The sequence below is a fragment of the Galleria mellonella genome, unplaced genomic scaffold (assembly GCF_026898425.1).
Source record: "Galleria mellonella isolate WM207_F2 unplaced genomic scaffold, CSIRO_AGI_GalMel_v1 utg103, whole genome shotgun sequence".
Lineage (NCBI taxonomy): Eukaryota > Metazoa > Arthropoda > Insecta > Lepidoptera > Pyralidae > Galleria > Galleria mellonella.
This window is the reverse complement of record NW_026441966.1, coordinates 1,814,873-1,840,762: the sequence shown is the minus strand read 5'-3', so window position 1 is coordinate 1,840,762 and position 25,890 is coordinate 1,814,873. Positions and strand designations below refer to the sequence as shown.

The window sequence follows — 25,890 nt, the reverse complement described above, 5'->3', positions numbered from 1 at the left end:
ACACTCCACCGAATCGGTACTTACATTCAACAGATTACTCTAAATGTTCAAATACTATAAGTTCAGTCATATCGTTTATATACTGTGCATTTAATACTTCATAGTTCAATATTATTTACAAGTCACTGATTCGCTAACAATAACTATGTATTCACAAGCGGCGGCGCTCCGTCGACGGGGGCGCGCGGCCGCCGCCGACGGGCCGCCATCCGGTTCACTATACCTTTAATTATTTTAGCTACGCGTGAGAAGATTTATTGTGTTCCTTACTAACGGTTAAACTAGTCGTTAATGTGATTATCCTAACAGTGCAAACAGAGCTCGATACATCGATTACTAGGCTAGGGTGCGGAGGCGGCGCCGCGGGCCGGCTGCGCGGGCGCAGGCGCCGTGGCGCGGCGGCGCGCGCGTCAGTGCGTGTACTCGGGGAACGCGGCCGCCGCCGCCGCCGCCGCCGCCGCCGACGGCGCGCGCTCGCGGCCCGCGCCGCCCGCGCCGCCCGCGCCGCCCGCGCCGCCCGCGCCGCCCGCGCGCACCGTCGCCGAGCTGCCCGAGCTGCCCGGCGGCGACGGGAAGTACTCGCGCCGCGCCGCCGCCGGCACCGCGTCTTCACTCGCCCACCGGGCTAACTGTTGTTGAGCTTGAATAAATTCATCACTAGAAAATGATAGAGAAGAGGAACGGAGAGTCGAGGCGCGCCGTCGCCTCCGAGGCGGGCTTCCGGCCCGGCGGGCGGCGCCTTCGCTGGTAGCGCGCTACGAAGGCTGGAGGCCCGCCTGGGAGCTCTGGCGAGTGCTTAGCTAACGGAAATAGCGAGCGCTCGCTGCTGACGCTTGATAAATACTAAAACGAGCGCCCGGAGCAGAAGTAATTTCATACATTGATTCTGTTCGAAGTACAGGCTGTGAGTGTTTTTTATAATGCTCATGGAATCAATCATCGTGGATAAGTTTAACAGATATCTGTTGTAACTACAGTAATATTAGGAGACACCCTTTTCAGTCTATATCGTATTCATTTGGATTATTTTTATGCGTTAATTATCTGCATCTGTTATTTGACTCAAATGATTAAACAGTTGTACTCTCTTTGAACTCGTACCACGAAATTATAGCAATTTATTAAATTTGTTTGCAAAAATGGAGCATTTAAGTAGGAATGTACAAAATTAATTCTGCTTTTATTTTATTACTGACTTAACCAATGCATTGAAAGATTTTTTAGATGTGCAAATGCACTTAAACATTTAATAAAATGAATATAAAGAGTGTAAGCTTACCTCTCGCTATCTGGCGCATCACGCAGCCGTTCCGCGTCCGCGGTCTCATAGAGCGCGTCATCGTCAGGCGCGGGCCGCGCATGGGCGGCGTGGGCAGCGTGGGCGGCGTGCGCGGGGTGCGGCACGTGCGGCACGTGCGGCGGGTGCGGCGCGTGCATGGCGGCGGGCGGCGTGGCTGCGCTTGCGCCCGCGCCGAACAACGGTGCGTGGTGACGTCCGCTGCCTCGAAACCGCGGGTACCCGAACCGCGACTCTTCCTCGCCGGCTATGCGCCCTCGGCAACGACTGTAATTAGATAATAATTTATGAGCGTTCTTAAAGTGTGGCAACGTCGCAATTATCTGTTACAATGACATATATTTCTAGTAACACGATTAATGTTCTTACTTATGCGATTATATTATTTTGTCTTACTTCATTCGGTTTAATGTATGGAGATCTTTGACTTTCTTGTGACACTTCCGTTTAAAAGTTTGTTATTATTGGACTATTGAAAATAATAAAGACTACTCACGGTGGAACTTCTCCAGGCTCGATTCTATAATGTCTATCAGCCTCTGTTTCAGACATGCGTATGTCTTCAGAGCCGGAAGGGCTCATATGCCGACTGGAATGGTGCTCGAGCTGACGGATAAGATCCTCTAAGTTGCGGATGCGGATGGAGCCGCAAGGAGGGGGTTCGTCCTCCTCGTCTTCAGCACGCTGCCGGCGTAGTTCGGCCTCGTGGATTTTTTCTGCGCTCGGTGCACGCTCTCGCTTATACTCGTACTCTTGTAAAGCACGCAGGTCACCAGAACCTCGCGAGGCACCGGCGCTTGCTCTTTGTGCTGCCGCTGTCTTTAGCGCCACGATTATATTCTCGTGGTACCCATTTAGATCCTAAAATATATTTTATATTCATATTAACAAAATTTTACCACATCTGTAATTTAGAGCAAATTTTCAGAATTAAGAAGGTTTCTAAGGTGAGCTGTATTTTCTTGAGTAAGATCTTTATACATTTACTACCTTGATGCCATACATTAAATAAGTGGCTATATAATATAATATGCACTATTCACCTACATTGAACATAACCTATATTTAATTATATTTTAAGTTTTATTTAAATGTCTTTTTTCTGCGTTCTGTCTTCGGGCTACTTATCCTACGTAGCCCGAAAGATTGGCTAATTAGACTGCTACTGAGTCGATTACAGTTCTCGAGTTGTAACCATATAAAAGTATAATTACTGTGTATGAGCGGTTATTAAAGAAATAGTGTGACTACTTTAAATCAACAGATGCAGGTAAACTTAAAGCAGTTAGAAAATAAATGATCATTATTATTAATATAGGATACCTTAAACTTATATTCCATATCTGCAACAGCACCCGCTGGCTCTTGTCCATCTGACTGGGAGCCTGCCTCCAGTTGCTCAGATTGTGAATCATCGGCCCATTTATCCTTGCCATCTACAGCACCGTATCCATGCTTCTTTAATATTCCCTTCTCTGGTAATTTTGCCATCGAATTAGGTGCTACATCTATAAAAGCTATATCTTCTTCACCTGAAATTGTTTCAATTTAAAAATTACTATAATTAATTTGTATTGTATTACGAGCATTTAAGTCAAAACTTTGGTAAATTCTTGATTAGTAGTTTTAATTAGTTTCAAATTTTAGTTGGACTATAAATGTGACAAGGACTGGTTGGTAAGTATTAAAACAACGTGGCTGTTCTAACAGCCACGAGTAAAAAAAAAAATACCTGAATGAGTAGGTTCATCTTCACTGCCAGAATGTACTCGTTTCATTTGTTTGTGATCTCTGTAATTTATAAACAAGTAGTAACTGTTATTATTGAAGCTCATAAAATATATTTTTACTATTAACAAAGCATATTCTTTACTTATTTATGTCAAAGAATCTTTTTAATTACTAGTGATGGTTGTGATCCTTGATTTGATAGAATACTAGCTTATTTGCCGTGTTGCTCGATAGAATAAAATACATTTTTAAAGTTTATTATTACATTAATCATAAAAGAGTTTAACTTACGGATATCTACTGGTATTGCCCGCTCCAGACATATGGTTTCCGTGCCTGAAGAATACTCGGGAATCTCCACGGCTAGAGAATTCAAATCAAAATTTAAAAACATTGAATGTGAGTAGATTTTTTCAATATGTATACCAGAAAGCTTTCGAAACCTACTCTTCATTGTAGTATTAGTTTTCTGATGTGTAGCCACTACAGGTGTTCTCTAAGTTAAAAGTTATATTTAAAAATATAGTTCGTAGAATGTTTGGCTCTGTCCATATGAAAATATAAGTAAGAAAATCTAATTTGAGAATAATAGAATTGAAGCTAAAATAGAGGTAATAGCAACTACCAATTAGATGATCAAAATTATATCCTTTAATTGATGACATTTAAATATTCCAGAACTGGTTTCTGTCTTATATAACCCATATATACCAAACTTGTAGAATTATTAAAGTGATTGATTTAAGACAGCACCAATGATTCTGTACAAACTATAATATGGTACAACGAAACTATTAAAGCGTGTTAACGAATTTGAGAACGTGGATGTGCTTCTCACAATGAACACTAGGCCCCATCTACGGCGCGATTGCGACAAGATGGCGAAATTTTTATGTGTGTTGCTATTATTTCCGGAATTGAAATGATATTTAGTCACACGTCGTCGTATCGCTATCGCGTAAATTTAAAATCTGTACTCATATAGCAACTCCTTTATTATTGTTTTCAAAGCATATCGGAAAGCCGTGACAACAAGCGGATATAGTGTGAGCGAGAAAAAAATTCACAGCGGTGAGACGCGTCTGTAGTCTAACTCCGCGTCAAGCTTCGACGTACCTTAAAAGGTTTCTGTTCAACACCAGATCCATTAAAAGAGGAAAGAAGATTTTAGTTTTGGTAAACTTGGAAGTATAGAAAATATAAGCCACAGCAGAGTTTTCAACAAAATAAATCCAAATATTTGAGGATTTTTTGCGGTGGTATAATGAAGGTTAAATAAGACGCAGATACATCATCTATGGTTAGTTAGGTTTGGCATTATATTTAGTTATAAAACCGATGTTTTCTATATAGTTATTGACTTCTTCAGACGTTTATTTAGCAGGCAGGTATTGAAAATTGTTTGTTCCGTATGTGTATCAACTTTTAGATAGAAATTGTGAAATACGTATCCTCAATTATTTTTTATAATATTTGAAACCTTATATCAATGATTAGTCCTATTAGACTAGACCAATCATTGTTTGTTTAAGTTTGAACTAAAAGTGATAATAAATATGAAAGATATTTTGTAGGAAATATACCTGACAGTATTATTGAAGGAATGCATCTTGCCACCGTCCAGAGAAATATCCTCTTGCGAATTATTGGAAGTCGTCGATCCAGCAGCAAAACTCTTCGCTATAGGCTTTTTCACGTACGGTGGATCGTACTTTGGCAGCGTACTCTTTTTCCTGGGGCAAGCGTGGCGTGGGAACGCACACTCAGATCAATCGATTATGTTTACAAGGTTGAATCGAAATGGGGCAATGATCGGAGTCGAGAACACCTATGATAAATCAGGAATTGGTGGTGTCATCGTCCCCGACATTTCTTTAATTTCAGTTGGAATAAAAGTTGATATTTTCTTTAACGACAATGACATTTAAACAAAATGCAATTTAAACAAAATTTATAATGAAAACGATGTTGTTTTGTTTCTTTTATTCCAACATTCATTTTTTTTACTGCAAAGACTGGCGCTTTTGGATATTTCAATAAATTTATTTTAGATATTAATTTTTGAATTGGATTTAGAGTTATCTTTTCGTTTCATTCCTCATGGGAATTAATGTTATGTGGAAATATATCAAGAGATTTGACCTTAGCTTAGTGATGTGTAGGTTCCTTCCAGTAAAATATTTTGATGATTATGCCGTGTATGTTGATAGAGAATGTTCGTGTATGTACGGTAATATGATTGCAGTTGGGATATTTATATATTTATTTCAATAGGTATGAATGTTTTTTATTCTCTTCAGGATCACGGATGTTTACTGGAAAGATCCGTTCCTTAAAAGTAACATTAGGCGTTGCTAACTAGATAGACAGCTGCTTGAAAGAAGAATCCGTGCATCGCACATTCGCTTCTCGTGCAAAAGTTAGTAAGAATTTAGTGGTAGTGGTAGTGATTGGTGACATTAGAGTCGAGCGATCTATATCTTCTTCAATCGTAGCGAAATATTCAAAATTGCCGTGTACATACCTCACGGTGGTCGCATTTAATATGCCACAAACCATCCTGGTGCAGCGACGCAACGATACCGATGTGAGAAGCGAAATGTCTCTGTAAGTTGCGTTCAAAGATTAGAACGGTCGGATGGTGGCGTGCACTAGTCGTAACCGGTATACCGGAGCCGCTATCGGAAGATATAGACGCGATCGCGCCGCCGGGTCGCAGTCGCGGGCGCCCGGTGACGCGGCCTCCGACCAAGAAAGGAAACGAAAACGAGTCACAGTTCACATAAGCCAATGCATACATCCAAGAGCCCAGAATCTTAAGGGTTTGAGTCGAGGTGTCACTCGAGTACAACGAGGAAAGCCTTGTCGGCATGCAGCGTGGCGGGCGGACGGCGGCGTGGGCCCCGGCCGGCGCCGCTGCCGCGGCCCGCCCGCCGGCGCGGACACAGAACCACAGATCAAATGCAGTTGTGGCGCGCCGACAGGCGCCGACGCGCCACCCGCCAACTCTAGCTCTACGACCACAACGTAAACGACAAAAATGTATCTCCAAAAACAAAACAAAAAGAAAAACCAATCGCCGACGTAAAAACGAACAGAAACACCAACGCTAACTTCTAAAATAAACATACAAGTATACGAAGGTGACGATTTAAATTTCTTCTTAAAGACTACCTTTGGTCTGTTTTCTGCTCACTAACCTTAGGCACAGGGAGAAGTTTTTGTGTACTACGACTGACCTGTAGCAGAGAGCGCTCAGGGCAAATACTATGAATACCCCCCCTACCACAGACATGAGCACCGCCACGAGGAACACCGTGTTCGAGCCGTGGTAGTTCTCTGCGCCCAAAGAGAAGAGTGTGAGTGGCGGCGGCCGAGACGCGAGTCACGCGGGTGACGTGGGCGGCGCGGCCGGCGCCGGCTCGCGGGCTCTAGCGCGGGGCGCGGGACACGCGGGACAGACGACAGACACGACACGACACGCAGGCACGACATACAGTGCAACAACACCGAGTTACCGGCTGTTACCTGAAGCAGTACGCCATCCAGGCGAACCCCACGAACACGGACAGCACGACCGCGAGCAACAATATCACCATGTTCATGGTGCTCATCTTATTCCCCTCGTGCTCACCTGCAAGAGAGGGGTCCCGCGCGTTAGTGCGCCGGCGCCGCCCGCGCCTGCAGCCACGCCCGCTCCGAGCAATGCCTATCCGGTTACCGACAACGCGATTCCGCATAACCACTTACTAACTTAATTGTTTACTATTAATATTAGTTACTATTTTAACTTAATATAGGTAGTTAGTAAAATTTTTAACGATAATTTTGTGAGAATTATTTTAAAATTTTGGAAAGCAGTGCTCGGATTCGATGGCCAATTTTTTAAGACAACGTGACAAAGTAGGGGGAATATAAAGAGTAATAGACACCTGAAATCACAAAAATATAATATAATTGTAAGTGTAGAAGTATTGTAAATGTTATTGTAATATAATTGTAAGTATAAAAAGCGTTATATTAAAAAAAATTGTGTAAATTGAATGTAAATTGCATTTGATATCTGATCTGAAAATTATTGCAGATTATTGAAATTTTACAGTTCAAATATGGATATAAAAAAGATATATTTGCAGAAATAGAGTTTATTTTTTTGGATTTAAAAAGTACATAATATTTTCTGGTGAAATTGTAAATATTTGTAATGAATTTGCAATTGCAAACGATGTTGAACATCGTTTGGTGTTAGGTGAAAATACAGTGGCAATTGTCGATTGTAACTACAGCAATGTTAGTGTGGTGTCGGATCCGCTACTGGGGTTGACTCACCATACGGTGTTTCCTTCTTTGTCATATTGTAGGCTGCTTTTGTCGCGTTCTCGGGTACGTAAGGGGTCGGAGAAGGAGGCAGTGCGTCGTGGTGCGAACAATCTGGCCCAGTCCAGCCGCGGTTGCAAACGCACTTGTTCAGGTTGGAACAAACCTGGAATAAATATTTTTTATATGTAGAACTAGCTTTTTGAAGTAACTTCTGTAAGTGGTTGGGGGAAGGAGGGTTTGTTAGTAATTCTGAATATCAGTCACATGGCTAGTAATTATACCCAGTCAGGTCGATCTCCACGTGGTCCCCCTTGGAAATCTTCATGCTGAATTTCAGGAGTATTCATCACGACAGTATAGATAGGATAGACGTTGAGTGTACATGTAAGATATTTGTTTTCTTTTATTTACTTAGTACCACTAACAAGATTACAATATAAATTTATATCCATATGTCTTATACTTTTATATCTATATAATAATTATATCTTATATAACCTATACGAGATGTTATTATTATAATCCCGGCACTAATGGTCATATTAAACAGCTTGTATGTATTAATAATTAATTTAGTAAAATTTTAAGAATTTACAGGTGGGCACCTGATGGAAAGTGGTAATCGTTGCCTATAGACATGAGCAGTACCATAGACATAACAGAGTATACTGTTTCGCCCATGATACCCCCCATGCGTTGCCATTCCTGAGGACTCAGGTGTTATTCCTTTGTACCCAATAAATTCACGCCATATCCCACCCTTCAAACCGAAACACAGCCATGGAAACACAACTGCTTCACGGTTGAAACACGAATGGGACAGAGGTACCCAAGCAATCGACTTTCGTAATCCCTTTTTCTTTAATAAAAATAAAATAAAAAATGTTGACCTATTAAAAATTTTAAAACATTATTTAACCCACAATTATGCGTTAAATATATTTGACTTTACATATATGTAATGTATGATTGTGAGTCCAAGGCAAAGTTTAATTGAGTCCGTTTTGTATTTTGCATATTCTAAACAAAACACTGTTCTCTACTAAACAGAAATGTTGGGATCACCACAGCTTCTAGTTGGATTATTCCATTTAAAATATTCATTTTTTAATTCTTTGCTAGATATTATTTTTTGGTTTATATATACAAAAGACGGTCTTATCGCTAAATGCATTTCTTTCAAAATTTCTACTCTTTATTTTATAGACAACTTAGCATAAATAGTAGACAAGTACAGTAAAAAAGATAAATGGCGTAAATCAGACACAATAAATACAAAAACTAATCAAAAAACATACTAAATGTTAGCGGAATTAAACAAAATAACTCTTATCAAATAACCAACGGATTACAACGACGAAATTCATTGTAAAACCAGCTGGTACAGTTCGGTTGCTTTATTCATCATTATTTTGTACAAAACAAAGCCGGTGCATTTGTCAAACTTCCAGAAATAACTGCAGAGATACGAATACAAATTAGTTTAGTAATAGTCCCCGAGCAGACGTAGATTAGAATTTGGATAATGCAGGATTTGTGCAAGCGAGCCCGGACGCCACTCGAGAAAGTTCTAACAGTCGCAAGTTTAGACGGAGGCGTCTTGTAATTTGTAACGTTTTGATGTTATTAGTAAAATTGTTCTCGTATCTAAATGTTTAACGAGTTCTCGTAGTCAGAGGGAGACATTGTACGAAAGTCGTTCGCTTGGGCACCTCTGTTCCATTCGTGTTTCAACCGTGAAGCTGTTGCGTTTGCATGGCTGCGTTTCGGTTTGGAGGGTGGGATATGGCAGTGAATTTACAGGGTACAGAGTAATAACACCTGTCGCCAGGAATAGCAATGCATGGGGGTATCATGGGCGAAACAGTATGCTCTGTTTTATCCATGGTACTGCACATGTCTATAGGCGACGGTTACCACTTTCTACAGGTGGGCCGTCAGCTTGTTTGTCATTTTAAGTTACATAAAACAACCTATATTATGTATTTTATATATGCGTTTTTGTAGCAAATAATAATAAGTATTTAGATACACATGATTTTATAACACTTTTTGCGTCAAATCGTTACCGTCATTTTTCTTTTTCCTCTACCCAAAGGTTATCTGGAAGAGATTGCTTTAGCGACAAGATCGCCCTTTGTACTCCATAAGTGTAATATATATTTGTTTAAATAAATGTTAAATATAGTAAATAAATATTAAATATAGTAAATAAATATTAAATATAGTAAATAAATATTAAATATAGTAAATAAATATTAAATATATAAACTTGTTGTAACAGCCCTTAACTGCCCACTGCTGAGGGGGCTATAAGGGGGGTTTTGCCAGTTTCCACGCTGGCCAGGCGGGTTGACAACCGCAGTTGTCAGCGTAGCCTTTTGGTGGTTTTAAGAGGGACGCTGCTGCTCATCCCTCCATTATAAGATCCCTTAGTCGCTTCTTACGACACCCACGGGAAAGGAAGGGGTGGCCTAATCTATGCCGGGACTTACACGGCTGGCATATAACTTAGTTATGTATATTTTACTGTTTTTTTTTATTTATTTTATTTTCTATTATTTCTTATTTTTTTTATTTGTATAGAATAGATATGTAATCCATTAAGTTTAAATCATTGTTACCCAAAGTGGTCTATGTGAACTCCCATGGGTCGACAACGGCTTAAAAGGGGTTTTTAGGTGAGCGAAAAAAGAATTAGGGGTCCGTAAAATATAAATGGAGGTCCACGGTTGTGGATTACATTTATTTTCTGAATATCAGAATAAAAAAAAAAAATAAAGTACATTTCTAAAATATACACACTAAATTTAAATTTCGCTCGTTTTTCATTGTTATTTCTTGTAAAATAAATGCATGAAACTTTATGTGTTCTTTTTTTTATTTTATTCTTTCTCGTTTTACCCACGTCTCACTACAGTTTAAATTAGTCAAAAACACATTTGAAGTTAACAAATTTAGCATTAATGATCTATTATTTATCTAAGCAGCGGGTCTACCCAAAACAAAAACATGCAAAAACAGTTTACGAGACAAAAGGTTTGGGACTTCTGCAGCAGACTTTTTCATACGGGACATTTGTTTAAGATTTTTGGCGTGAATTTACAAGGTATAGATGAATAACACCCGAGTCCTCAGGAATGGCAACGCATGGGGTCTATCATGGGCGAAACAGTATACTCTGTTATGTCCATGGTACTGCTCATGTCAATAGGCGACGGTTACCACTTTCCATCAGGTGGGCCGTCAGCTTGTTTGCCATTTTAAGTTGTATAAAAAAAAGATTTTTCTTATATTTTAACAATGAAAACAAACGTTTTAAGTTACACACGTTCGTACTTTGTGTATGTATTTGCAGGTACGTGTATATTATATAATTATATTGAAATAGTTGTATCCTGTGTGAATTGGTAATACATAAAGTATCCTATGTATTAAGTTAGGATAAAAACTATCCGTGTACTAAATTTAATTTAAATCCGTTTAGTAGTTTTTGTGTGAAACAGTAACATCATTGATATAAACACTCATAAAAACGTAATACAGTATAATTAATAAGTAGATTAAAATATAATTAGTTGGCTGATTAGATTTATTTTGTTTAAATCTGCTACCATAAATTTTGTTTTAAAAACTAAACTACTAAATCGAATTTGATAAAATATCCAAATCGGTTTACAACTGACGAAGTTAATAGTAGAAATTTAGAAGTATAGATAATATATATAATAGAATTAAGATTCTCGTTTTTTTTTTATTCTACTCAGTTTAGTTAGTAAATAAGTAAAAATATTTTCCAGACGGTAAGTATTTTTATACTCATTTTTTCCCTATAAGCAACTTTTCCCGATAAGACATTTTTTTTATTGAAATTGATTCAAATGAGTAGCTTATATATAGCGTTCACTGTATAATAGTTGTCGAAGAAGTAGTTATTGTTTACTGATATTACTCACAACTCAGGTTACATGTGTTACATCCATAACAAAGAACGGAATTTTAAAAATATTTGTACTTAGTCTAGTGTTATTTAATTTATTATAATTGTTACTTAATTTTCTCGTACTGTATATAATTATGTTAAAGTATATGCTGTGGTGAGATGATACCCACCAATGTTTATTATATATATCAACTTTTATAATATAAGTGAATTTAAAAAAACATTTTGTTATATATACATATATTTATATCATGGACGCTTGGTCACGGGACTCACTCGCAAGATGCGCGCGCAGGTCGCGCAAGCGCTTTGTGATTGTTGGCTGCGCGCGCAGAGAAAAAAATACCGCGCACGGGCCAGCGTTTTGTTGATTTGGACGATTCAAAAATGTATTTATTTTATTGTAAAATAATTCTTGTATTTAAATTATTGATTAAATATATTGACAAGATGAACCTTACATATTTAATGTTTGTTATATGTGTTATAATGCCATATGCTGTTGGCGTTGCTTGAAATATATAAATAAATAAATAAACTCACCCCTTTTGCAGAACACTCGTTGTTGTTGTGGTCGGTTGGGCACTTGGTGTGGTCTATGTACGGGAAGATAGAGGTGCAGGTTTGATTCACGCATACTAAATTGTCCCCGCACGGTGTGCCGTCCCGGACAAGGCCGAGCGGTCCAATCTCCGCGTGTTTTGGAAGGCCCGTGGTTGCTCTGGAAATAGGCGTGGGATATTGTGAAGATAGCTTATATAAAACCTTGTATCTATATTGTTGCTACTTGTGAAAACCTATTAGTGGCTTATTTTGTGATCCTAAACTGTATATTTTTGCTCTAGTGTAGCCCTGGTTTCCTATGAATAAATAAAATAAATAAATAAATACTAATTTTGATCCGGGTTCTCGCGTCTATGGGATGTATTAATTGGTATAAAAATGGTATAATAATTTGATGACGATGATGAATTTGATATTACCATTCCTATTTATGTGTTTGGTTAATTTTATTCCATTATTAACCCATGATCCCACTACTGGGCAAAGGTCTCTCCCATCAAGGAGATGGGACTGAAGGATATAGGAAATATTGTTCAGCAATTTCTGTCTAAAGTAAGTGCAGACGGACAAACAATCAGTCACTTTGAGGACATGCAGCTGTAAGTTGAGTAAACTTTTTTTTTTTTTAATTTATAATTCAATTAAAAAAAGAAGGTATAAAGTTTATGTAAAATGAGATAGTACATTATACTCACTTGCACTCATACTCATTCCCCTTTATGGTAATGACAGTTCTGGTGTAGTATTCGTCCATACCGCTCACTACAGGATATCTGTTGCCAAGCTGACACTGTAGCGAACCGCAGCGAACGTTTCTGAAACACGAGTTAGAGGGAGATAGCAATAAACATAATATTCAATGACATAGATACAGAATTATTATAGACTGTTATAGTACAGTTTAATGAAAATGAAACGAAATATTGTTGAAGTTACCATAGAAACACCGAATAAAAGAAATTAGTAACAAATCGAAACATACAAGCAATTAATCTGTTTTCGATTTGTACTATTATTGGACAATAGCAAACTATCTTACAGTTGACATAATTATTTGTTTGTTTAAATTGTATGTTCTACCAAAACAGATAGCAAATCTCAAATATAATACTTGTTTATATTGTTTACAAAGTCTTGTTTTTCTCAAATTTGTTAAATATTCATTATTCAATTTTCTTGTACATCTAGTATCGACCTACATTATGTATCACATATAAATTTTTATACAATCCTAGATTTAGAAAAATCTAGAATATTATCAACGGTGATGCATTGCCATTGAAAAATGTCTCATGTGTCAATGAGCCTTCTGAGGCTAAGTATGTTAGTTTAGTTTTTTTTTTATTTTAATTAAATTAAAAATAACTTACTCAGTCTCGCACTTAATATAATGTCCGCTGCTATCTTTCCCGCAGTGCCCGGTGACAGCTCCCTTCGAGTTGAACTGCTCAAAGCACTCTTTATCAGCACCAATAGATCCAGGGCCCCAGATCCTCTCGCACTGGATGCCTAGCGTGGGGCACTGCCCTGCGAAGCAGTAGCCTTTCCCTTCTTCACACGGTTCGCCGTTCTTCCTGTGTGCATCAGGAGGACAAGTGCCCGATAGCCCTGTGCAGGTTTCTTCTAAATCGCACTCGTTGGTTGCATCACGACATACCACGCCTCGGGGCTTTAGCTGAAGAAAATTAGAGGTAACGTTACGTGCTATGCCATTATGAGAATTATGTGGAAGATGACAGTTTCGTAAAATATGTGGACCAAAAAAAAAATACAAGAAGTAAGGCAGTGTTTACAATGGGTGATGACATGTCCAAACAGCAATTTATTTTATCATCAAAAAACCCATTAACGTCTCTCTTCTGAGCACGAGCCTCAATCCCTAAAGGGTATATACTCGTACTAGCACTATTGCCACATAGAATACAAAAATAGAATACAAGTTTCTGTCGATGCTGACGGTAAATGACTGAAGATTGGAATACATCTTTATAAGTGGAAGTAGTTATACTACGTCTATATAAGAATATTAACATGGTATATTAAATTATCTGACTTCATCGTATGAAATCGTTATGAAAGATATGATATAGTCTTCTGCTTATAAAGATGAATCTGGCGTAAAAAGAAGGCACGATATTACTGTAACCACACTAAGATTTTTTTTTTATATATTCAGCTGTAAAGCATTTTTTAAAATTAAACTGAGAAACGTCTTAAAAGCAGAAAAAAACATTTTCATTACCTGACATCTCTCACAACACTCTCCGGAAGCGCACTGGGCTTCTTTGGTCAGGCGACAGGTGAAGGGATCGCAACAAGGGTTCATGCTCTGGCAGTCAGCTATGGTGCCACAGTCACACTCCTCGCCCTCGTCCAAGCGACCGTTGCCACATTGGTGGTGGATTACCAGCTGTTTGTAAATACCATATTTATTTTAAAAATTTATTGCACCAATAACACATAAATGAATCTTTTTGGCACAGCGTTACGAATCGAGGATCCGGTATTATTTAGGAATACGATTTGATTTTTAAATTGGCTTGAGTCTGGGTGTTCTGGATTGTCCCTTCATACATTTATTGTCTAGTTTCTCATAACACTGGCTATCTTTGTTTTCAGACCAGGATTGTTGGATTGATGATATTTGGTGGACAAGTGGTGGATTGATAGAATGAATACAAGAGGCCATCTTTTTCTCTTATTATCTTCAAAACACCTTTTTTTTATTGGGAAATTATTGAAAAGAAAGGTAGGTGACGTATTAAAATAACATGGAAACATAATGGATATATATATTTTTAGTAAAATTTAAAAAATTGCAGGAAAAGTATATTTTTAGAGATCCATATTTCTTACATTTTGTGATCGCAATATCCTTTGTCTGTGACATTTAAATTCACCAAACAAATTATTTGGAATATTAAATCAATTTATTCAATTGGAATGGTAATATAAACATTTTTTGTGTGTATTGTTTAATATAATATTATACCAATACTATTGACTGTAAATTCAGAGGAGGCAATAATGTTTATTTTGTCGATTGCCTTCGTCGTGGTAATAACACTCGATTTGCGTACATGTCATTGGATATATTGTACATAAATCTAATCTAACAAGAAGCCAATCTTCTTAAGTTTATTGGATTGGAAATGATGAACATTAAAACATAAGGAATTTATACTTAAATTTATATAGAAAAAAAGATAACTAACTTTTTATACAGAGCATATCATGACAGTTGCCACCAAGAATCCTATATATTTGACGATTAGTGATTTATAAAGAGTTTATCATTTATTTCATTTTTTATTAATATTTTTGAAGCCAAGCAGCTGTAATTTCATAGTTGAGTTCTGTTTAATTTGGTGGGATATTGAAACTATAGTGTATAGAGGTTTAACATCTTAGTCCTAAGGTAGTAATAAGGAGTAAGGAATAGCATGGGTATTACAATGTTTTGTGTAATGTTTATAGAACTTAATATTTCTGTAGGTAACGATCATTATAATCCATTCAAAAAGCTGTTAGTTATTTTGCCATTCCAAATTATTTATTTTATTTATTCATTAGTACAAATATGTGTACATGGCGGACTTAATGCTAAAAGCATTCTCTCCCAGTCAACCATAGGGAAGTGTCAGAATACTCGAATGCGGTACTACTAATTATTGATATACATACATACTAAAATTACATATATAAACGAATATGTAAATATCAAATATACTTACACATATATGACATATACTATATTATACACGAAATTGAGAATAATATAAAGTACTTACTGCTCGGATAAAGTAAAAAAGTGAGCGTAAACGTTTTTTTTTGAAAGACGGTAAATTACTTAGAGAAATATTTGCACACTGATAGAGCAGTGATGGTACCCCATCTTTTTGGGGCATTTTGCCAATAGTTGCCACAAATAAAATGTATGTAATGTATGTATGTGTGTACAATGTTGTTTAAACTAAATCCAATAGCAACTTGTATATACTTATAAATCAACAATACCTAAACGTGTAAGTAACATATTACAAAATGTAACCGGGTAAGCTCTCGAGAACAGCAAATACCTATAAATACACAGAATTTCAATCGGATCACGATTGAAAGCGGCGCAAACTGAGGACTTCCGAGTGCGACCTTGAGCAACGTACACGTGTAGGATGGAAAGGGACAGGTTATGGCAAACGAAACCAAGAAAATAAAGCACTCCGCTAGCACAATCATCTCCCGATAAATATGTAAACGCGCCCAATCGAAGCGCCAATGGAGGCAAGCTGCATTATCATTCGGCGCTATGTAAATTTATTCCAATAAACCGTGCCGGCGCGCGCTTCTGTTATTATATATTCTCAAACGACGAGATAATTCTGTGCGCGGGCAGGACGCATTACCATAACTTTTATTAAAGGAGTGGGCCTCGGCAAGGAGCTCGGCCGGCGACAAACAATACTCCGCTCCTGATTAATTTTCGACGTGGAACTCTGTTTTGCATTCGAATTAGCTGTGGCGTGTTAATGGGAGAGTGCCAATGACGTGCCGAAGAATCGGAATGATTCGGAAGTTCCGTTGAATTTAGGGAAGAGTTAAACGCTGGGAACATTGACGCGCGCTCAACGCGAATTGTAACGCAGCTGTTGCTTTTGAATTGATTACAATGGAAGTCAATTTAGTATTTTCGATTATTTATTAAGAATTAATAAGTTGGTCATGATTTGATCTTAATAATATTATGAGAAGATTAGTAATAGTAACGACGTAGGTTATTGATATGTCCACGTTATGGATACGTGAGATTTTCTTATGATTCGTCTTATCAGTGTGGACTTGTATTAAAGAAAAAACGCCAATAGCGTAATTTTTCGATACATAATGTTTTTTTTTAATGGATGATAATGGAATGGTAACCCCACCCGCTCTATCGGTATACACCGGCGGGGCACCAGTGAAGGATGATAGGTGAGTATGAAGCAGGTCAGTTGGCCCATCGTGATGAATTCAATAAGAATTGTACACGATGGTTTCCAGGGGGAACCACGTGGAGGTTGACCTAATAGGGTATATTGCTAGCAATGGGGCTATCAAACTCCATTGCTAACAATCCCTTTCTCCCCCGATACATAATGTTGCATAAACGAGATTCTATGTTCGATGCTTGGGATAAGCAACTTAGAAAATAAATATTTTTAAATTTTTATGGTTCTGATAGTTAAACTTAAACAGGCATAGTTAGTTTCTGAATTTCATTATCTGGTCTTTTAAATGACACAACCTGTGTTAACAAGTTTGAGGATCAAGTAACTATATTTTGTTAGAACCGAGACTGTTGATACTCAGTCTACTTTAAACTTTACTTACAATACGGGATCAAGTATAACGTCTTAAAGATAAATTCGATTAGAATAACCTTACCTCATTAGGTTTGTTCAGGAGACATAGTCCCTGGCCAATCCTCAGTTCGTTGATATAATCATTCTTGGAACAGTCCGAGAACTTGTAGGGCTGCACATTGTCGGAGCCCACAATAGACTGCGCCATAATGCAGCCATGCCAATCTCGACAGAAGCACTGTTCTCGTCCATCGTCATGTCCCATACCTGGTTACCAGAATTTAGGTAAAATTAATAATTTAATTTAATACGGGGAAGTGTTTAAAGTTATTTCAATACAGACTTTCTCAAACACAGTTAGACAACTACAATGTTCGTGGCAATGACTCATTATGATTTGAATGTTAGCAGAAAAAAATATTTATGAAAAATATTTGCACATATTGGGAGAGCACAGACATGTCTTCTTCTGATCAAAATTTAAATGCCACGACAATTTGTGGTGATGACAATAATTTTTTGGTAACACTGTACAATATACCCGAGAGGTACAATGATTTTATATTTTTTGCATAAAAATCATCCAGAAGTAACAATGTGTTAGGGGTATGTTTAAAGGCTTCTGAAATATTTATAGCAATGTTCATGTCTAGAGGCAATAGTTACTATTTTCTATCAGACCACATATATTGTATTAACGTTAGTTTCTTAGCCATTTTCAATACACTTTATATTATACATAGACTTTCTAGAGCTGTTCCCAAGACCTATAGATACTAGTTATCAATTGCATCATCTCTGGTATACTTTAAAAGTTATGTTTGTTCCAACTTACCAATATTGTGTCCAATCATATGAGCCATGGTGCCAGCCAAGAGATGTGGTTCATAGGTATTCGTGTCTACCGATATGCCGACAGACTTGGGAGTGCACAGTGTATCTGGCACTGATATGCCTGATTCGCCACCAGGGAACGTCAGGCCACTGGAAGAGATGAAATGTTTTATTATAGCATTTTTTTTTATATACAACAGAATGGCAAACAAGCTGACGGTCCACCTGATGGAAAGTGGTAATCGTCGCCTATAGACATGAATAGTACCATGTACATAACAGAGTATACTGTTTCGCCCATGATACCCTCCATGAGTTGCCATTCCTGAGGACTCAGGTGTAATTCCTCTGTACCCAGTAAATTCACGCCATATCCCACCCTTCAAACCGAAACACAGCTATGCAAACACAACTGCTTCACGGTTGAAACACGAATGGGCGGACGTACCCAAGCAATTGACTTTTGTACAGTCTCCCTCTGGACTTTAGTTTCTTTTTTACATAATGTTTCTATCTTTGAAGCGACAACTTTCTTATCTTTGTTAATTTTATATTTATGAATTATAACAGTTTATTATATAATTATAGATAGAGTATCTCCATACAAATGCTTCGAAAAAAACGGGTCAACGTTTTCATAGAATTTTGCGTGATAAAAGTTAATGAGTGATTATGAACTTTCATATTTATTTTGTCTTATAAATTCTGCACCTTTTAAATGCATAAATACTCATTTAATTTATTTAATAATACATCAAAATACATTGTATACGTAAGTATGTAGAACACTGATAAAAAAAACGAGTCAGCTAATATGACAATTAGCTGACAAGTAGTTGACCCGCTTTTGAGACTCGACGCTCTATCTATATAATCTAAAAATAATTATAGGTACCTCTAGATAATTTTATTTAAATTTATCATAAAATATAAATAAAATCGATTGATCGAGATCGGTAGATTAGCGTAAACGAAATTTGTGACACAGGATTCACATATTACTAGCGTTTACCTGCGACTCTGTCCATGTGACCGAGACATGTTTACTGATCGGGAGAAAAAGTAGCCTATACCGTACTCCATTCAACAAAGTACGTGTATATCAAATTTTATAGGTTAAGACGTTATAAGGTAATGTAGAAATAATAAAACTCATTTACATTGATAATATCAGTAAGGATGACACCGGCAATTTCATATTCTTGCAACCTTTAGGGTAAGCAGTTACCCTACTTGTATATATGTCTACAAACTAGGGGTGTCACATGCACGTTATTACCCTTAAAAGACATTAATCGATTCGTTTATTATTTATTCCATTATAATGCATTCATATACATAATATAAAGATGTTACAATGTTCCTATGTAAACCTGTTTGGGTGTAGCAAAATTATATTGATAGGTAGCTAATATACATGCATTAATGTCAATTTAGATGTCAGATTATATTTAATTAATTTAAATATAATTGCTCCTTTTTTAAATAGATTTGTCTTGCAATAATTTCGATTTACATTAAATAAATGAACAACAGTTTAATATATTATATTAATCATATAAAAAAGAATTGAAGTCAGTCTGGGTGTTTAGGTATATAATATTTATGTTTTTTTTTTTATACAACTTAGAATCAATGCCTAGTTGTGGCCAAGGCTTGTATAGTACTTTTCTCAAACAATGCGCGGAAATAAAAACATAATTTTATATTTTAAGTTCAATGACGAATAACGAACAATAATAATTTTTCACGCGCCATAATGTTCCTTTGTTTTTTTTTTTTAATAAACAGCTTTCTATTTGCAAGCCAGTTCGAAATTTAAATAAAACCTTTTATTAGTTACCTCCTTGGTAGCTATGTTTCGAAGTAAAAGGTCATTCCATTTTTGAAGTACAGGACAGATATGAGTTTACATAGTATTTTATCTGGCCGCAAAATACGACAGATATGGATTTTCATATAACTTTTGCCGGCCGCTGCCCGCATGTATCTGGCCAGTACAGCAATTTTGATTTATCTCGAAGAAGGTTGTCAAAATAATGCTCACATTTCCAAGCATGTTTGAGAAAATTATTACGAACATATTGTTGGTGTATCTTTTGTAAATAAATAAAAAGCAAGTATTATATAGAAGTACTGTTTTTTAGAAAGGCCTCGAGTCTTAAACTGTTTAGATTGTAAAAGCGTTTTAGTAGATAAGAAGCCCACAGCCTCGAAAAATGTCATCACGTTAAAAAAAAGTATTTGTCCTCTGTGCGATCTTCTGTGGTTAATTTTTTATTAATTAATCTTTTTTTTTTTCTTATTTGGCATCCGATTTTAGATAGAATTTGAATAGAAAATTATTTGTAACTTGTTTAAAGAATGCATAGAATAAGGATAGTACTGCAGTGCAAAGAATGTCTTTTAAATTAATATAGTTAAAAAAAAATAATAAGAAAATGAGGTTTTAAAAGTAAGGAGATTCTCAATACGGTTGTATGTTTTTAATGTTTGTTTGGCTTTCCTCTTTCCTTCCTTTCCAGTAGGTTTCGTAAAAGACGACTAAGAATCGACGAGGGATGGGCAGCAGAGTCCGTCAGCAAAACACCTCTAAAGCCAGACTGCGGTTGCCAATCCGTCTGCTAAGCGTGCCCAACTATTGGCAAAACCCTCCAAGGGGGAGGCTTATGTTCAGCAGTGGACGGTTAAGGGCTGATATGATGATGACGAATGTTTGTTACTTTATAACTTTGTTGGTTGTAAATCAATTTGCAAAACTCTTTTTTTATGTAACAAAAATATATTTACAGATTGATGCCATAGAAATTTAACTAAAATAGGTTCAGTAGTTTAGTTTTTAAATTAAAATAATTGGTTTTGTTACATTTTTTTTTGTGGAATACAATTTAATAATTATTTTAAAGTTTAAATACATATATACACAATATATACCAGAGGGAGACTTTGTACAAAAGTCGATTGCTTGAGTACCTCTGTCCCATTCGTGTTTCAACCGTGAATCAGTTGTTTGAATGGCTGTGTTTCGGTTTGAAGGGTGGGATATGGCGTGAATTTACAGGGTACAGAGGAATAACACCCGAGTCCTCAGGAATGGCAACGCATGGGGGGTTACATGGACGAAACAGTATACTCTGTTATGTCCATGGTACTGCTCATGTCTATAGGCGACGGTTACCACTTTCCATCAGGTGGGCCGTCAGCTTGTTTGCCATTCTAAGTTGTATAAATATAATATATATATATATATATATATATATATATATATATATATATATATATATATATATATATATAAATACGTTCGTAATTATTTTCCCAAGGGTAAACGTTATAAGTTTGCACAAAACATAATTACGGTATTTTAAGCTACGAAAATTATAAAATGACTCTATAAGACCATTATTCTATCGTAAAACAGATTAAGCGCATATGTCGGGTGGCCCTTCCTTTTACCGTGCAAAATTAAATACAGCTATGCGATTTTTAATATTCAACCCTGGCCGGCTTTTGTATTTAATAAAAATTAGGCATTTTTTTATGGAGACCCTAATGTAGGTACATAACAAATATTTTTTTAAAACATGTTTTTTATAGTTGTAATAGTGTCAATTTATCCACAATGGGAAAGGCGAAAGAACTAAGTTATACAGCCTTATTTTTAATAGATGAGTTTTTGTTTTAAAATGTGTGCCATAGACCAATGTTTATCGTAATTATAAACAAATGGTAATATACTCGTACAATACATTGCATCGACGTGAATGATAAAAACTATATATATATATATATATATATATATTTATAAACACAATAAGATTTCATACCTAGCTAAGGTTGTACGGGTTTCGTTTCCTTTGCTTATTCTCATAAAAGCAGAAGAATAAAAAAAAAAAACGAACAATTGTCAGCAGTTTGCTCCCAAAAATTTATTTTTCTTTTATTGAGTATTTCAATTAATTAATTTTCTATGAAAAAAATAGTATAAGACAATGCCAGCTTTGTTCCCTTTGACTATACTTTTAAAAAACGATGAATAAGAGAAAAAAAAAACATTAAAATAAAGTTGTTTATATAAATTTAAAAAAGAAGTACTTACCCTGATTAGATTAATCATTCTGTCATTGAGACAGAAACTACGATGAATGGTCTTGTTATTGTGAAAGAAAATTAAGATTTTATGCTCTCTCGTACTTTTTTGACACATTTAAATTAACGATACCTTTTTTGTTTTCTCCTTTAGTTCATTTTGCTATTAAGGTTAACGTAAATTTAAAAAAATATATATATACTGAGTAACGTAATCACGAGTCGGCATTGCTTTTATATTGTAAGTGAATCATGAATCTATGCAACCATCTAGGAATATAAATATAATACATTAAAAATAAATTAATACTATTAAGTTGTATAACTATTAATAATGACATTGTTTAAATAGCAATAGGTAACATAAAAGATTTAGCGACTATGTAGCGTAAAAGTTTTAAATGCATTCATGTAAACGATGTTTTTGTTCGTGGTGTTGTGGAGTAATATATATATATATATATATATATATATATATATATATATATATATATATATATATATATATATATATCTATATATATATATATATAAAAATATATATATATATAAAAAAGTTAAAGTAAATATTTATATAGTTAAATAATACAATAAATAATATAATAGTCAGTAAAATTGTTTTTTTTTTTTAAATAAATACTATATGTTATATGACTTACTCTCATTAAAAGGTAAATGTAGATTGTAGTATCCATATTCAAATAAACATAGAAAACTTGATCTGCTTTTGACGAAGCACACACACATATTCATATATTTGTATGAAGACTGTGTGTGTGTGTTGCGTGTTGTAAGTATTTTATTTCAATTTTCATACAGATAAAAATGTGGGGCGCTGTAGTAAAATAAAGCAGCTGCAATAAAATCCAAACAGTTTCAACACAAAACGTTTCTTAGACTTTACAACTTTCAGCTATAAATTAGGTATACTTTATCGTTAAAAACTTTCCAGACTGAAGTTTCCACAGTTTTACAATGCTGTCAACATTTATAATTTACAATGAACAAATAATTTTAATAGAAAACAATACCGCTAGAAATCTTTCCCTTTTAGCTAAATTTTTTTATATCAAACGCGACGGCTAATACTTCCATTATTTTTTATAAGCGAATACTTGGTCGCAATTTAGTGTTAGTGTAATTTTTGATTCTTTTTACCTTTCCAAGTCTTTTTTACAGATTTTCTAGTACTAGTATTCCCAGTGTTTTATTTTTATCTAAGGATACAGTTTTTTTTTCACAAACACGTTGTGTAAAAGGTGAAGGTATTAAAGCAAAAGTTTTATACATAAGTAAACTTTTACTACCAGGACTTATGCCATCATATCTCACACTGTGACGGATAACTAAGGCCACTAGAAAAATTAATACATGATTATTTATATGAGTGAAAAATACCTATGTATCCATCTACGGTAATTCCACTACAAAAATCAATAAGTCAAATTTAATTTTTTCCCAACGTAATGCACCACAAAAACAAAACTGTAGACTTGTCTCCATAAATCCGTATCGACATGTCGATCTTCTTCCAACGAGCTAAATGATGATGGAATTTCCTTCATCTGTCAGGAGGCTTATCGACTTTTCTAATCTACCGTCTAATTTGTAAAAATTAGTATGATAAGCGCTCCCGCGGTTCAGAGACATTTATTGATTGGTGCTGATCAGAAATTCGAATTTAACGTAGCGGAAGGCGAATCTACCGCCATCTATTGAATTTATTTAATATAATAGAATAGAAAAAAAAAAATCGATTGTCCACCCTCTATTGGAATCTTTTGCTAATAGTTGTAATGTGGGGGAAAGGGATTGTTAGTAATGGAGACTGAGAATCCTATTGCTAGCAATATACCCAACCAGGTTGACCTCCTCGCGGTTCCCCCTGGAAACTATCATGGTTAATTCCTTTTGAATTCATCATGACGGGCTAACTGGCCTGTTTTCATTCTCATCTATCACCCTTCACTGGTGCTCCGCCAGCGTATACCGTTAGCGCAGGCGGGGTTACCATACCATTTTCACCCATCAAGAATAGTTTTAATGTTGGTAGACGATTTGGCAATCGCAGTTAGGCTTTTGTGATGTTTTAAGAGGGATGCTGCTGTCCAAGTCTCGACAATTAAGTTCTTTTAGTCGCTTCTTATGACTTCCACGGAAAAGGAAGGGGTGGTCCATTCTATGCAGGGACCACACGGCGATGATTTTTAATTAGTAGAAGTATAGATGATTCATCATCATCTCACCCATTATCTGTCCACTGCTGAACATAGGCCTCCTCCATAGATTGCCATAAGCAACGGTCCTGAGCCTTCTGGTCATGAGCATCCACTGACTGCGTGCAATGCATTCGAGTTCATCACTCCATCTAGTGGGGGTCATCCTACACTGCGTTTGCCATTACGGGGTCGCCACTCAAGAACCTTTCTTTCCTATCGATTGTCGGTTTGTCGAGCTATGTAACCAGTCCATTGCCACCTTCAGCTTGCTTATCCTTCCTTTAACGAAACTGCTTGGCGGTAAAAGCTGCATGAGCACAAAAAATAGATGGAACAGAGGTACCTATGCAAATGACTTTACAAAGTCTTGCTTCGTTAAATAAGATACCCATTCCAGTTCCATAGAGAAATCTCTTTGAAAGTTATTTAATGATTCGGTTTAAACGATAAACAGATTAAATACTTAGCTGTCGACGTTGCGAAAACGTTTATAGCGAAATATTTGTATAAATATTCAAGATTTGGATTCGTTTTAATTGAATGTTTAAGATTCTATAATATTACAAATGGAATTGTTGGCGAAGTCGTTGGTGCTTTGCGTTTAATTTTTTTTTTTAGTACGTTTGTTCCGTTTGGAACAGGCTAAGGTCGGAGACCATGCTGCCTGCTTTGCGTTTAATTATATATTTTTTATAATGACGGTATTTTTTTTTTATTTTAGAATATGAAGGGTATAGGTTAGGGAAACCATCTCTATGTATGAAAAAGTATTCGTCAAAAGGCGTTAAATTATGGTGGCGCTACAGTAGCAGGTGGCAATTTTTTTAAAATGTATGGAGCGTAAATCTATAAATATAAACATTTAGATAAAAAAAAAGAATTTTAGCAATCGGTTTACAATTGACGAAGTTATGAGTTAACAAACATAAAAAAAAATACAACCGAATTGACTAATTCCTTTTTTGTTAAATCGTTTGAAAAAAAAAAACATTAACCGTAATACCTACATTCATCATTATCAACATCAATAAACCATTAGTGATTCACTGCACTGCACTGGTCTCTCCCCATAAGGAGAGGATATTAACTTACTTTTTCTCAAACATGCTTGGAAATGTGAGCATTATTTTGAAAATCTTCTTAGAGATAAATCAAAATTGCCGTACTGGCCAGATACATGCGGGCAGCGGCCGGCAAAAGTTTTATGAAAATTCATATCTGTCGTGTTTTGCGGCCAAATAAATTACTATGTAAACTCATATCTGTCATGTAATTTAAAAATGGAATGACCTTTAACTTCGAAATATGGCTACCAAGGAGGTAACTAATAAAAGGTTTTATTTAAAATTTGAACTAGCTTGCAAATAGAAAGCTGTTTATTAAACAAAAAAAACAAAGTAACATTATGGCGCGTGAAAAATTATTATTGTTCGTTATTCGTCATTGAACTTAAAAAGTAAAATTGTGTTTTTGATTTCCGCGCATTGTTTGAGAAAAATACTATACAAGCCTTGGCCACAACTAGGCATTGATGGACGCACGTACGTGTGCCTC

At 36.0% G+C, this 25,890-nt stretch overlaps 1 protein-coding gene across 1 annotated transcript in view; it reads right to left on the bottom strand.

The window, feature by feature from the left end:
- Positions 1-506: 506 nt before the first annotated feature.
- LOC113513332 (disintegrin and metalloproteinase domain-containing protein 22) overlaps positions 507-25,890 on the bottom strand; it is a 747,642-nt gene continuing 722,258 nt past the window's right edge. Inside the window, exons 14-29 of the mRNA XM_052903078.1 lie at positions 18,030-18,178; positions 17,277-17,461; positions 14,098-14,265; positions 13,226-13,530; positions 12,551-12,670; positions 11,835-12,012; positions 7,358-7,511; positions 6,229-6,367; positions 4,612-4,761; positions 4,145-4,156; positions 3,320-3,391; positions 3,030-3,088; positions 2,621-2,829; positions 1,794-2,158; positions 1,280-1,564; positions 507-640 (exon numbers count right to left, since the gene is read on the bottom strand). Coding sequence (XP_052759038.1) covers positions 610-640; positions 1,280-1,564; positions 1,794-2,158; positions 2,621-2,829; positions 3,030-3,088; positions 3,320-3,391; positions 4,145-4,156; positions 4,612-4,761; positions 6,229-6,367; positions 7,358-7,511; positions 11,835-12,012; positions 12,551-12,670; positions 13,226-13,530; positions 14,098-14,265; positions 17,277-17,461; positions 18,030-18,178 — 2,581 coding nt within the window. The 3' untranslated portion in view covers positions 507-609. The remainder of the gene's footprint in view (positions 641-1,279; positions 1,565-1,793; positions 2,159-2,620; positions 2,830-3,029; positions 3,089-3,319; positions 3,392-4,144; positions 4,157-4,611; positions 4,762-6,228; positions 6,368-7,357; positions 7,512-11,834; positions 12,013-12,550; positions 12,671-13,225; positions 13,531-14,097; positions 14,266-17,276; positions 17,462-18,029; positions 18,179-25,890) is intronic.